This window comes from Ovis canadensis, chromosome 2, assembly GCF_042477335.2.
Source record: "Ovis canadensis isolate MfBH-ARS-UI-01 breed Bighorn chromosome 2, ARS-UI_OviCan_v2, whole genome shotgun sequence".
Taxonomy (NCBI): Eukaryota; Metazoa; Chordata; class Mammalia; order Artiodactyla; family Bovidae; genus Ovis; species Ovis canadensis.
In genome coordinates this window covers 11,297,641-11,312,715 of record NC_091246.1, presented here as the reverse complement: position 1 = coordinate 11,312,715, position 15,075 = coordinate 11,297,641, and the positions used below count along the sequence as shown (strand labels likewise).

General features: G+C 38.7%; 1 protein-coding gene, 1 long non-coding RNA gene and 1 pseudogene across 4 annotated transcripts in view; 1 reads left to right on the top strand and 2 right to left on the bottom strand.

Annotated features, from left to right (window-relative positions):
• PTBP3 (polypyrimidine tract binding protein 3) overlaps positions 1–5,036 on the bottom strand; it is an 86,696-nt gene extending 81,660 nt beyond the window's left edge. Inside the window, exons 1-2 of one of the 3 annotated variants that reach the window (XM_069575417.1) lie at positions 4,015–4,314; positions 1,849–1,882 (exon numbers count right to left, since the gene is read on the bottom strand). In XM_069575417.1, the coding sequence (XP_069431518.1) occupies positions 1,849–1,882; positions 4,015–4,040 (60 nt within the window). In that variant the 5' untranslated portion in view covers positions 4,041–4,314. Of the gene's footprint in view, positions 1–1,848; positions 1,883–4,014; positions 4,315–4,790 lie in introns of those variants that run through there. The other 2 variants (XM_069575418.1, XM_069575420.1) reach the window with 2 other exon arrangements.
• LOC138433207 (immunoglobulin-binding protein 1 pseudogene) overlaps positions 1–5,141 on the bottom strand; it is a 33,758-nt pseudogene extending 28,617 nt beyond the window's left edge.
• A 39-nt stretch (positions 5,142–5,180) lies between these two features.
• Positions 5,181–8,659, top strand: LOC138931480 (uncharacterized). Its single transcript, XR_011446571.1, has 2 exons — positions 5,181–5,526; positions 5,933–8,659. It is a non-coding gene; the product is annotated as an uncharacterized lncRNA (long non-coding RNA).
• The last annotated feature ends 6,416 nt before the right edge of the window (positions 8,660–15,075 follow it).

The window sequence follows — 15,075 nt, the reverse complement described above, 5'->3', positions numbered from 1 at the left end:
AAAAAGTAACAGACATTCTTGAAGGAATTATTTTAAATTCACTAATTTCGGTTTATAAAATTTAGAGGAAATATGAGCCTTATTGGCCTATTACTTAGTAACTAAACTTTCTTGGATGGGATCCAAGAAAGAAGCAGAACAACCTTATGAGAATGTTCTTCATATAATGAATAATTTTACAGACATTTCCAGTACTGCCTAGTGAATCAACTAATCAGCTCATCTTTTCTTCAGACTAGGATTTGATCTTTCTTTCCAAAATGCTTGCTGCAACACAGGTAGCCAGAAATCCAAATTGTGTATTCGAATCTAGTCCCTTGCGCCCTACATTTAAAATTTTCTTTTATTTATCATCAAGATATATATTTTCCCCACAACTAAACAGGCATGACAGTCCTTCAAGCGTAACTCCTCAATTCCCAAGGGGTAAATTTTTTAAATGTCTCATGTATTCATTTTTCCCAGATGAACTCTAGAATCACAAATTACATTTCTGGTAAGACCAAAGCAATGCTCACTTTAAATATCCCTTCCTTCATAGGCCCCTACTGAAACACCAAAAGGGATTCAAAATATAAGCCTGCAGTTTCTAGTCTGTGAGTATTCACTTTCAAATGAGAAATTGACCTAAGGATCTACCAAAATAAATAAATAAATAAATGTATATCCCACCAAAAGTGGCTTCTCCATTTATTTTCAACTCATAAAATATATTCAAAGTTTGTTAAAGCAAGCTAACACCATTCAACTTCAAAAGACAGTATAAGCAGTAGTTCCCAATTAAGCTAATCTTGAGCAACCTATTGTTAATCTAAAACGCTGTTCACCATATGTATGCTTGTATCTTAAGATCTTTTAAGAATATGAGCACCACCATCAGATCTAATACAAATGCAGAAGTATTGAAATTGTTAGCAAGAGATGATGGACAGAAAGCAGAAGAACAGCTTTACATAAAATACATGCAATGTACACAGGAACTATTTCTATTTTTTACAGTCATCTGAACTGTTAGTGGCCTTTAGAACTAGATTTTCAATTCAGGTATATCAAATGTCAAATTGCTAAAAGAAATCTTAAACTTCCATCTATATTTTAAAAGTCTCATATTAACGAACTTGATTTTTATTTCAGAATCCAATAAATGAAACGACTTTGATAAAACTGAAATGACTTGTAACTTGGAAGACTCATTATTGTAAAATATTAATTATGCAGCTTTCCTGCTGTTCATCTTGTAGACAAGTACCCTCCTCATTACTGGCAGTGAGGTAAAAATAAAAAAAGAAAAGTCTGGTTTTGGAACCACAAAGACATGGGTTTGAACTCTGAGGCACCATGCCTTAAACATAAACTTTCTGAACCTATTTTTCATCTCTAAAATTGGAATATTAATACCTAATTTGAATGAACATTTTAATGATTAGTGAGATATATGTAAAGCAGCTTGCATATAATAGGAACTGAAGAAACTTTAGCTGCTATTTTTATTTTATTACTCAGAAATGTATCCAAGAGAAGATAAATGGAAGGACATGACAGGAAAATAAATCAGAGCCAAGGTTACATGTAACTGTTAAAACAAGACAAAAACAAACAAATACACTGACAGTTCAAGTGAAACTTTTTGTTCACATTTTATAGAAACAAGATAATATTGTCACCACTCTTTATACATACATAAAACCTACAGGTATACTAATGGTGGAGCTAAATAAAGACAAAAGATTATTACCATACGGAAAAACAGGTAATTTTATGAACAGGTGAGATGATTTCACCACTGGAAAAAAAATGCCAAAACTAAGATTTTTAAATGCTTATGGAAGGATATTAAAAGATTCCTACCTTTAAACCGACTGCTATAAGATCTGTAACAACACTGTATGGAAAAAGTAAAAAGAGAAAATGGAAAACAAAGTTAGAAACAAGTTTTTAAAAGACAGAGATAAGATAAAGAAAAAAGAAAAAGCGTTATAATAAATAATAAAAATAAGAATGTGACAAGTTGTGAAATGTTAATACAAAGAAAAGCGATGGGACAGTCTAGCCAACAGAGTGTAAAAGCAAAGCTTTAACAGCCAATGTAAGAAACAAATAATAAATCAAATTCTTTTTCAGTATTTAGAAAAATAATTGTTTCAATAAATGAAAATGGGTTTATCCATTTACCTCTATTTAACAAATCCAGCCAAGCCTTATAATCACCAAAGTTCATTCTTTTAAATCACTGGCATGAGTAACCATACTTAAAGTTTTACCTGAAACAAAACCAGTGAGTGGATTTTATAGAAATAGAAAATATCTTGAAAATTTGCATCCACCACCCAAATGGCTCACCAAAATATAGCTAAGACAGCCTTAGAACTAAAATAATTACAAACGTCAACCTTCAGACATCAAAACTGTCAAAGATTTGCTTTTGAAAGAGTCCTACCGAATCATATCTGTGATCAAATTACCTCAAAGAGAAATGAACATACACACACATACACACACAGGGCAGCTGGCCTCTGAGGTGGAACTAGGAAGATATGTTGACTGGAGGTTTGCTGGTTTCTTAACTATCCAAAATAATGAAAAAGGACCTTTTTTCAGGCTATGGAAAAATGTAGAAATTTAATTAGCCTCCTGAAAGTATAAATTCACTGAGTTAAAAACCATATCCCTTAACATCAAGATGTAAAAAACCCTATATAGTTCTGCCAAACAAAAATCCATCTCTTCTAACCCAAAAGAAACTGTTTTCAATTAAGTTTGTCTCAATATCTTCTAAAAGAAAGCTCTAATAAAATTCTATATATTGTTAATAACCTATATCATTATTTAATAGAAGTAAACAAATTTATATTTGTCTAATGATGCAAATTTGTTTTAAACAATAACGATATAGATTAAAATTTTTTCTTATACACTTTGGAAACTCGAATTTGTTTTAAATTTAAATGTGATATCTCTGACATCTGTGGATAAAAAATTAGATTGTGTAAGGTATACCACAGTATTGGTCCGGATGCAAAGAGCATGCTCCTACTTGAACTCCCAAATGAACTTACCTTTCAGTATTTCTTATTGCCTCATATACTTAAACCAATAAACTCATTTTCAGTTTTCAAACCACATTTAGGAGGAAGAAAAAGTTAATTTCTTAAACACTACCCAAAAGAGTAAGTGTGCACTTCACAATTGCTCAAGAGTTTAACAGCGAAGATGCATAATCCAAGAGTCCTCTTTATAACACTGTAAAGTTTCCAATACAAAAAGCTAGGCTGCTTCCACGTCTCACCTTAAACCACTAGTCAAGACAATTCACTACACATAATGAAAATACCACTTTCACAGCCTTGCTCAAATGAAATACTGGCATACTCACACAAATAATTAAGATAGCAAAATTTTGCACTCATAGAAAGTGCAGTTGAAAAAAGGTGATGTAAAACGAGTTTTTAACAGTGCTCTCAGAAAAGCTTCAGTTAAACAATAAAAACAGCTTCAATTAAATCTTAAAAATACTTTAAAGGACATCACAATAAGCGAAATCTAAAATTGCATTTTGTCTAACGTCTGTAATACTGTGCAATCTGCATTCAAATATATTTATAGATTTATAAAACTAGGATAAATGAAATCTAATGAAGGCAAAAATTGTTCGAAGATCCTTTTACACAGGAAGATCTTTACACAGCACGACAACGATCAACTATATGGCAACATATACGTGATTTTACTGTACAAGCAAGTTCCATATATTCTACAACCAAGAGGTTTACAGAAATCTTGCCATCAAAATCGAGTAACAGGCCAACCAAAATCTCAAGTGCATAATGAAAATAAGTAAGTGGATCTGCAGGCTCTAAGAGAGCAGGAGATTTTTTTTTTTAACCTTGACAGACATATACTAGGATCTTCAACTAATTCACTAAGATCTAACCTAGTTATTTTCTTAATCATTCAAATATTGGTTTGGTCCCACCCAAGGAGTCCCCAGAGAAATATTTACACCGATGATCCTACATCTTTACTTTAGCCACAGATTTCATTCACTTTTAGAGCGTTTCAAACCGCCTGGAAAATCGCACTTTTTTTTTCTGCATACAGCGCAGGGAATTCACGAAGTTCCTTGGGGGCGGAGGTGGGGTTGGTAAAGGGACGCATCCCTGTTCACCGAGTCCAGACTCCCGGAGTACCGTAATCGTAACAAGCTCCCAGCACAAGCCCGGAGACCGCGTGGGGCCCCGGCTCCGGGACCGGGTCGCCGCCCAGACGTTTACCGGCGCGTGCCCTCGCCGTCCGCCACTCCGCGGCCACTCGTCTCCCCGCCAGGGGAAGCTCCAGCGCTCGCCCCACCTCACCGGTAAACACCAACTCCCCGAGCGGGAGGACGCCCGCCCCGAGCGCCGCCTCCGCCTCCCCCAGCGCCGCGCACCATTTTCTGAGAGGAAGTGTCGGGAGGCCGGGCCGGGCTCCCTCGACTCTCGGGCGGAGGGCGGACCTCGGAACCCGGGTCTGCCCCGGGCTTTCCGCCGCTTCCCGGGGCGAGGGTGTACAGAGGCGGCAGGACGGGGTAGGGGGGCGCCCCGAGGGGGAAAGAGAGGCTGCGGCGGACCGCCTCTCCGCGATGCGTGGCTCCCCAAAGGAGGCACCCGGAAGCCCCGCCGTCGGGCTCTGCCGGGGCCGCTCCTCTGGTCGCCGGCGCCGCGCCCGGCTTCCCAGCTCCGGCGCGTCCGGCCGAGAGCTGCGGAAAAGAGGACGAGCGCAGCCCGGTGACCGCCGCGCCGCCGAGCACTTACCCATCCATGGCCCAGACGGAGGCGAGCACAGTGCGGGGACTGACGGGCTCACCGCGAGCGGAGGAAGGAGGCGGCGGCAACAGGGCGGCTCCGGGAACCGGCAAACGGCGCCTCTCCTGAGCCCCGGCCGGTCGGAGGTGGAGAGAGAGTGGGAAACAGGGGCGGAGACCAGGGACGCTCCCGCCACCGCCGCGCCCCCGCCTTCCCCACCCCCCGAGCGCGTCCCCGCCTCGCCTCACCCCGCCCCTCAGCGTCGACGCCCTCCCTGGGCCCCGCCCTCAGCCGCTCTCCGGCTCGGCTCCACGGCGCCCTCTTCCTGCTGCCGCCCTAGAGACCCCGCCTCCGGGTGCCCCGCCCCGGCGCGCGCCCCCCGCCCCCGCCGGCCTCCTTGCTCGCGGGAGCGCGCGCCTTGTGCTTCCCGCTTCGCCGCCCCCACCACCCCTCCCACACCCCGCCCCGCGCCCCCGCGGGCTTCGCCTGCCTTCCGCCTCCTCCGCCCGGGGGCTCCCTAGCTTGGACACCTCCCTGTACCAGCGGGAAAAACGTTGGGGACCCGACTCCGGACAGTAGGTAGGAGTGTCCCGCGAGAGCCCCAGAACCGCCGCGAAATTGCCCCGGGTGGGCGAGACTGTCGGCTCGGCCCCGAGCACCGAGGCCAGGCGCCGTCTGTGGGCTTCCCCCGGCCTGGCAGCCCAGGGAAGCGCCGGTCGCCCGCCCGGTGACCCGCACCGGCTCGGTAGGTGAGGTTGGGATGAAGATGAAAGAGGTGAATGAGATTACCCCGAACTTGAGAATATACAGCTTTATTCTCTGAGTGCTCTTCCACTCAGTCTGGCATTGAATTTACAGGAAACATTCATTGCACTGTATGGAATGGCCACTATATTGGTAGCATTTTATAAAAGTTTCCACATTTTCCCTATTTAAAAAAAAAAACAACAACAACAGAAACCTATGAAAGAGTGCTTATTCTCGTTTTTCAGATGAAAATTTAGACGAGTGATTTGCCGACAGTTTGACACCCACAGAAACCCTTTCCTTTTAGTCTGAGCAAAATTATAAGAATATAAGTAGTGGCAACTCGGTTTTTTTCCCCTCATATTCTGTTTGGTTCTGAAATTGAATGATTTTTCGATTCACAGATCGCCCAAGACGTGAGCCACTGAACACTGTCCTCCACCAAATTCTTAACTTCCTGGGTAGAAAGAGGGGACAGCTCCTTCTCAGCCTCATTCGAAAAGCCAGTAACTACAAGCTCCATCATCTATCCTTGCTACTATCCTGCTTTTTAAAAAGTGGGTGCTACTGAAAAGACTTAAACTGTTGATTCACCCATCTTTTCAGTCAATATTTGTTGCTTACTATTTGCCAAGCACTGCAGGGCTGACCAAGAAAATCAGGTTCCAGTCTTGACGGTTGCTGCATTCCTCCCTTAGTTTATTATTTGTTTGTTGACAAAACACAATTTTTGAATACCTCAGGTATCTTATTAAGAAAGATCATTTTAAAAATACTGTTATCTAACCTAAATCGCACTTTTCAAAAGGTCAAATATGCTTTGATTCTTATGTTAAATCTAAATATGAAGTTGCAGTTGTAAACATTGCCACCCTACTTTGCCAGATGGGTATTAAAAATACCAGCAAGATAAGTAGCTGATGAGGTCTTCCTGTTGTTTGGGGAATATATTCTGTTGATAAAATTGCCTCAATTTTTTTTAAGCTATGCAAGTAGTAATATACATACATGCTCATTTTGGAAAATTCAAAACAACTTTAAATATAAAAAGGTATTATTTCTCTTCACAAGCTACCCCCCTGCCCATGATAGCCACTTAACAGTTGTGCACCTTCCAACACCCTCACCATTTTTTCCTTTTTTCACTTAAAAATCTACTTAATTCTTTTTAATACTATTATTTCATGTGCCTTTTCCAAAATAGTGGAAATTTACATTGTTTCTAATTATTCAAAATAATTAACAGTACTGCAAAGAACATCATATATGTATGAGCATCTTTGCTTGTATGTGATTATATCAAGGAATAGATTCCTAGAAGCAGAATTGGAGGACAAAAGGCATAAGCATTCTCAGATTTCATAAATATTGACAAAATTATTCCCAAAAGCTGAACCAATTTATACTTTTAGAAGTTGTATTTCTCTTAGCCAATGCCTTATGATAGCTGACAGATTTCAGTATTAAAAAATAAATGTGAAGTCTGTCTCACACTCACTGTCCATAGTACCAAAAATAACTTTGAAAGGTCTCCAGTGTAAAGTGTACCTGACTGAAATGAACAGAACTGTATGGCGTTTCCTAAACCAGTCACATCCAGTTGTGCAACAGAAGCCTAGATAGTAAGAAGACAACTCAGGACAGAACACAAGGTGAAACCCTGCCCCCTCCCCTGCCTCTTGGCCATAAGTTTCAAAGATTTTTCATGGATTGAACGCCATAGGTTTGTGAGTTTCTCTGATTCAGAAACAATATATAGAATAGAATTTAGTTCTTCTATGACCACTTTTAGAATACTAGCTATTCCTGTAATACATATGGCATTAGAAAGCTGTGGCCTATAATATCAGCGTAAGTTTCTGAGTTTCTGGAACGATCAGATAATCACCCACGTGACCTGCCTTGACATAAAGAGCTATATGTTCTGTATACTGGATTCCTGATGATAACACAGTCTTTATTTGCTAATTGCTCTTTACTTTTGAAAAGTAAGACAGTTAAAATAATTTAGTTTAAATTTTCTAAAACTTTACTTTCTTTTGTTTTTATTCTAATTTTTATTGTAAGAAATTGCCCTGAAACACCTTCATCTAATGAGACACTCCCTACCCCCTCCATTATGATGTTTGGGCGAAATGTAACCTTTGAACATTTGCCTTAAAACATTGCAATATGCAGTGGTAGTTAACATTTAACCAACATTATTACCCTGCTCATGACACTAGTGGTAAAGAAAGGGCCTCTCAGTGCAGGAGACGTATATAAGAGGCGTGAATTCGATGCCTGGGTGGGGAAGATGCCCTGGAGAAGGGCATGGCAGTCCTCTCCAGTACTCTTGCCTGGAGTATCCCATGGACAAAGCAGCCTGGCAGGCTGTGGTCCATGGGGTCACAGAGTCTGACATGACTGAAGCAACTTAGCACACACATGTTACCCTATTCATGTTTATAGGTAAGATTACTTAAGATAGAAAAATAATACCTAAGATAGAAAAATAAAAAGATCCCAATTTAAGTCAGAGATAAGACCAGCCATTTGATGACTCTAGGAGGGAGACATTTTAATATCATTTTATCCCCTGACAAATACAGAATCATAATTGCTAGCATATATACGCTAAAATACAAACATGAAATTATTCTGAGTGAAATAAAGCTAAACTTAAAAGCCTACAAACTGTATGATTCCATTTATATAACAGTCTCAAAATGACAAAATTACAGAGAGAGACAACAGATTAGTGGTTGCCAAGGGTTAAGAAGGAGGATGGCAGGGTGGTGGTGATGGAAGATACATAAAGAGAAGGAGACAGGTGTGACTATAAGGGAGTATAGCAGGGGGGATGTTTGTGGTGATGGTACAAGTCCTGATTGTGAGGTTGACTGTACAAATCTACAGAATCTGATAAAATTGCATCGGACTTTAGACACATACAGTGCATGTAAAACTAGTAAAATCTGAGTGAGGTTTATGAATTGTACCAATGTCAATTTATTTTGTTACAATTATTAAGACATTACTGGTAGAAACTGGGTGAAGAGTTTCTGGGACCTCTTGGTACTTCTTTTAGAACTTACTGTGAATCTGTAATTATTTCAAAAATAAAAAAAAATTGCCAAGTGTTCCCTTAAGTACGTGTTATTTGTTCAATAGTTAATGCCAATAACAAACTTCAGAGGCTGAAGGAAACTGTATAGGTGTATAATTCATATTTTTCAGGTGCTGTTAACTTGGTAGTCAGACTAGGTTATAATAGCTGACACACACTGAATCTGACACTGCCCAATCTGTTGAACGATGAGCCTTCCTTCAAAGTCCTTCCCAACTGTGTGAGAAAGAGACTTGAAAGTGTTTCCCACATACTCACTGACCTCTCTGCCATCATGAGTTACGTCCATGTTCCTGAGCCCATCCTTGGCCCTGATGTAGTCATTTCCGTGTGAAGCTTAGTAAGACCAGTCCAGAGGACTTGAGCATTTGCGCTGAAGGTGCTGTCTTCAGTCCCTGACCGGTAGTGGCAGTTGCCAGCCCAAGTCGAAGTTGCTGTGGATTTTCAAGAATAATTTTCCTTTTGTCATACTATATCACCGAGGTCCCAGTGTCACTCAGAGTTTCTAATAAAACAGACCTTTCCATTTTTATTCTGAGAAAGTCCTTTGAGATTTAGGCATGAATCTGAGACAAGGCCAGAGAACAATTTGAGTGATAATCACTACCCTCTTTAAAGAATCATTGCCCTTAAGCACTGAGCCTTTGTCCTTAAAACTGGTACAATCTACTCTATACCCTGAGACTCTGGGTTCCCAACCAGGGGGTCTGCATTCAGTCCCTGGTAAGGAGACTAGATCCCACGTGAGGACAGCTAAGGGTTGGTATGCTGCAGCGAAGATGCAGTGCAGCCAAATAAATTAAAAATAATAATAATCACTTATTTAGAAATAATTGACAGTGTTGTGCTTTTTAATCATCTTTCAGTTAGTAGAATAAATTTTCAAGATTTTTTTTTTTTTTAGAAGGAACCTTGGGTTGTTTCCTGAGTCTCTATATATTCTGTCACTTACCTAAGGTAAAACTTCAGTATATGAAGAACTATTGAGTCAGTCAGGAGCTCTATAACTATAGCCCTGCTTACCTTCAGCATCGTATAACTATGATGGAAAAGACTGATCCTTAGAAGAGTTTTTCTTCATCTTTGAAATTTAGATAATTATTTAGGCTATGTCTTTATTTTGAGTCTGATTTTTCTAGAATCAATCTAATGGGAATTTCTCAGACCCCATGTAAATGAAACCATCAGCAGTAGTTGACTGTTCCCTCTTCCTTGATGGATTTCCCTGGTGGCTCGGTTGGTAAAGAATCCGCCTACAATGTGGAAAACCTGGGTTCGATCCCTGGGTTGGGAAGATCCCCTGGAGAAGGGGATCCACTTCAGCCTGGAGAATTCAGTGGACTATACAGTCCATGAGGTTGTGAAGAGGGGGACACAACTGAGTGACTTTCTCTTTCTTTCTTGATACACTTTCTTCGCTTGGCTCTCAGGAAACCGCATTTTTGTTTGTTTTTCGTCTCTGGTCACTCCCATCTTCTTTCCTGGTTCTGACTTAACAGCTTTCAAATATTTCAAGACCCAGTCTTTGACCTTCTTTTCCTATACTCACTCTCTTGATACAGGCTTAGGGTTTTAAATATCATCTATAGCCTGAAGAGTGCCAACTTTATTTCTCTAGCCTAGAACTCTTTCTTGAACATCAGATTGGTTGTTCCTAGTTGGGACCAGGCAGGTTCCCATCTCAGAGTCCTTTATACTTGTTGTTCCCTCTTCCTGGAACGCTCTGGTTTGCTCCTTCATTAGCCTTCCTCGCATGTAATTTTCCCAGTAAGACCTTTCTCGGCCACTCTTATTTGAAACTGGATATCATGCTCACCCCTGTTATTTATTCTCCTCCCTGCTTTATTTTTCTCCTTATTCTAACATATGTAACCTACTTGTTTTATTTATTGTTTATCTCCCTCCACTAAAATGTAAAATCATTAAGGCAGTGATACTTGTGTGTGTGTCTGCTGATGTATTCTTAACAACTGGAACAATGCCTCCCACATAGTAGCCAGTGACTATCTTATTAAATAAATACATGAAATATGTTGTTCCTTGCAGAGACCTTGATTTTGAAATTTTGTTTTAAATTTATGTTAAGCTTTGTCTGTTTTCTTCCTTAGCATTGCTAACTATTTATTTATTGGCTCTCTGATCATTTCAATATTTATTAGGTTTCCCTCATAGCTGAGTTGGTAAAGAATCTGCCTGCAATGCAGGAGACCCTGGTTCGATTCCTGGGTTCGGAAGATCCACTGGAGAAGGGGAAGGCTACCCACTCCAGTATTTTGGCCTAGAGAATTCTATCGACTGTATAGTCCATGGGGTTGCAGAGAGTCAGATAATGACTGAGCAACTTTTCATTTTCACTTTGTCTGTGTTTTCCTTAGCATTGCTAACTAGTTATTTATTGGATCTCTGATCATTTCAATATTTATTCTTTAGTGTCATGTTTTTGTTTTTCCTTAACTTTCTGTACAACTTTTCAAGCCTATTTTCTCCAACCATAATTCAGATTTCTATAGTAGTGGTTTGATTCCTTTCTATTTTTATGTTTTAAAATTATATTTTATTTTTCTCCTCATTCTTAACTGTCAGATTTTTTCTTTTTTCCATCTCATGGTATTATCTTACATGTACATGTACAGGTATTTTATTGAAGTATAATTGATTTACAATGTATATATATATATATACATATATATATATAGAGAGAGAGGTACAGTATAGCAGAATTAGATATAGATATGTGTATAGGCGTTGGTTGGTATGTATGGTTGCTGTGTATACTTGTATTTCCAAGTTTTGTCTGCTGAGAAAGCCAAACAATGATACCCCATTAACTTTACCAACATTTTAGTTACTAAATATCAGTCCCCAATAAAAGGAACCAGGACTCCACAGAGAAGTCATTGATTCCAGGGCTGCAGAAATAAAAATAATACATGAGCTTAGAGCAACTTGAGTTTGCTAAAAAGTAAAGTACTTTTAAAATGATAGGGACTTGTCAAAAGGGCACAGGAGTCTAGCTGAAAGATCTCCCAGGGACCAAAGGGGGAATAGTTTGAGCAACAAAATAAATAACAATAGTATTATATAGCCTTTAAAGTAAAATAATGAGTCAATACTTATATAAATAAATACTTGAATAAGCAAATAAGGGGAAAAGGATAGCTCTTACAGAATAATTCTAATTAATACGCATAGAAGGAATACAGGAAATAGAAAACCAGTATTAGAATAATTGCTGCAGACAAGATCCACCAATTAATGCTAAAATTAGTGAGCGAACCTTAAAATAGTGGCATAATTTCAAAGTATCTCCCCTAAGATATTTATCAATTATGGAGAAAAATAATAACTTTACAATGAAATCCAGCAGACACCATCTCAGCTAAGCAGTCAAAATTAGCAGTAATGTGACATGTTGACGTGAACTCCTGATAAACTGATGGACTACACTGGCAAGGTTACATTGCTGCTATCATATCCCAGTCCAAAATGCATAACTCAATCTAACCCCAAGAAGACATCAGAGAAACTCAAATTACAATGAAAAAAAGTATTTTTTCTTGAAGAATTGACAGACTCTAAGACTGTCAACACCATGAAGGACAAGCAAAGATTGACAAAATATTACAGATTGGGGGCAACTAATGAGACATGACAACTAAATGCAGTGTGAGGTTTTACAACAGAAAAAGGACATTAGTAGATAAATAGATACAATACAAAGGCTATTTGTTTTCTGTTGCTGTGTAACAAATTGTTGCTCAGTCTCTCAGTCCTGTCTGACTCTTCCTAATCCCATGAACTGTAGCCTGCCAGGCTCCTCTGTACATGGGATTTTCCAGGCAAGAATACTGGAGTGGGTTGCCATTTCCTTCTCCACAGTAACAAATCATGTACAAGTTTAGAAGCTTAAAACAATACAAATTTTTATCTGGAAGTTCTATAGGTCAGAAACCCACATGGGCTTGACTGGGTCTCTCCTCAATCTCACAATACAAAAGTTAAGGAATTGTCCAGTTTAGGCTCTTATCTGGAGCATTTGGGGAGAGTCGGCTTCCAAACTCTTTCCTGTTATTGCAAGAATCCAGTTCCTCCTGACCATAGATCCTAGATTCCTGTTTCCTTGCTGTCAGCCAGGGATCATCCTCAGTTCCTTCAGGTTACCTTCGTTGCTTTTTAAGGCAGCAACATTGGTGAGGCTAGTCCTTCTAATACCCTCCATCTGTAGGACTTCTTCTTCTGCTTTCTTCCATCAGCCAGAGAAAGCTTCTGCTTTTAAGGGCTCTTATTTGAGTCCAGTAATCCCTGTTTCTTAAAGTCAGCTAATGTGGAACTTTAATTAGACCTGAAAATCCCTTCACAGCAGTACTTACAATTAGTGTTTAAATAACCAGGGAATGGGAATATTGTTGGATGGAAGATGGGAAAAACTGCTAAAATTCTGCCTACCCGCATCTGTAGTTCAGCTAATAATGTTGTATGATTATTTATTAGTTCTGATTATTGTACAGTGGTTATGTAAGAGAATAATAGTAGGGGAAGCTGGACAGCATATTCGGGAATGCTCTGTAGAAATTTTACAGTTTTTCTGAATATCTACATTTATTTCAAAATAAAAATTTAATAAACTTATATGTGCTAGTTACTCAGTCATGGCTGACTCTTTGCCATCCCATGGACTGTAGCCCACCAGACTCCTGTCCATGGAATTCTCCAGGCAAGAGTACCAGAGTGGGTTGGCATTTCTACTTACATAAATTATTAAGCATAATCATAAAATGACCACCAAGGAGAATTTGAGAAATTTATAACAAAGGCAAAATTTGAAGGTCTCTTTTTTTTCTGGCATTGCCACATGGCATGGGAAGTCTTAGTTTCCTGATCATAGATCCAACTTGTGACCCCTGCATTGGCAGTGTGGAGTCTTAGCCGCTGGACCACCATGGAAGATCTCAAAGATTCTTTTATGTACTTTTCTAACCCCATTTCTAATCTCTCCCATCCCAGTGCAAAGAATGGTATTCCTGAGTTTTATGATTACTCATTCTTGCTTGCTTTATAGTTTTAAAAGGTGTGCAAATTCCTAAACCATAGGAACTTTATATGAACAGTGTAATATTTTTAATATATTTTTGCCACTTGATTTTTTCACCTAATATTCTGATTCTGTGGTTAATTCCATGTGTTTCCTTAATTTTCAGTGCTGTGCAGTATTTCTCAATGAGAATATGCTGCAATGTATCCATTCTTCTCTTGATTGATATGAGTGGTTTCTAGTTTCAGCTTCTTGTTGTGTTATTATAAATAATTTTTCTGTGAATATTTGTGTACCTGTCTCCTGAGGCACTCAGAGATTTCTCTAGGCTTGACAATCTAGGTTATACATTCAGAAGTGATGAAATTTGGTAATCTTCATCTTTACTGTGTTTCCAAAGTGATTTTATCAGTTTTCACTACCAACATTATCAAGTGTTTGAGAGCTCCCATTGCTCATACCCTCAATTGGTCAATTGGTATTGTAACTAATACAATTTAAAAATTTTGCCATTGAGCCTAAAAATGTCATATGTGCCCTAAATTTTCACTTTTTGATTATTAATACAATTGAATATTATCTCATATTTTACTGGCCAGTCATGAATCTTCTTTTTAAATTCCTATTTGACTGTTGTTTACTTATTGATTTTCAGGTGTCCTTGGTAATAAATAGCCATAGTAGATACCTTCTTCCCAGAATGTGGCTTCTCTTTTCATTTTCTTTGTGTTATCATCTGATGAACAAAAACTCTTAATTTTAACAAAATAAAAGGTCTTAATCTTCTTTTGTTTATGTTTTGGTCCTTTTGCTTAAGTTTCTATTCAGTATTATACCATAGTTCCTGTACAGTAAGACAAGAAACAGAAATGAAAGCTATGAATATTGGAAAGGAAAAAGCAAATTGCTATTATTTGCAGTTAGGAGGATTATATAGAAAAATCCAGAAGTATGTAAAAGTTATTAAAATTAATGAGTTTAGTAGGAAATCTAGGTATAATCTGAGTGCATGAAAATCAACTGCATTTTATATACCAGCAACAACAGTGAGAAAATATCACTGAAAAATGGTAATACCATTGCCACAGACCTGTACACCTAAAATCTGTTAAAAGTATAAAATTTTTATTTTGTACATTTTATCACATATACAGACACACAGAATGCCATCAAATTTTGTATGAAAGCAAAATTAAAGATACTTAGAAATATATGTAACCAAGTATTTGTTATATCTTATGGAAAGAAACTGTATTAGAAAAGACAGCCTAAAGAAGTGATATACCATGTATGGACTAGAAGACACTAAATTGTAAAGATGTACTTTTTCAAAATGATCTATGGATTCAAGGCAGTCCCAAGTGATTTTCCCAGGAGTTTGATGAAGTAATTTCTAGAATAACTTA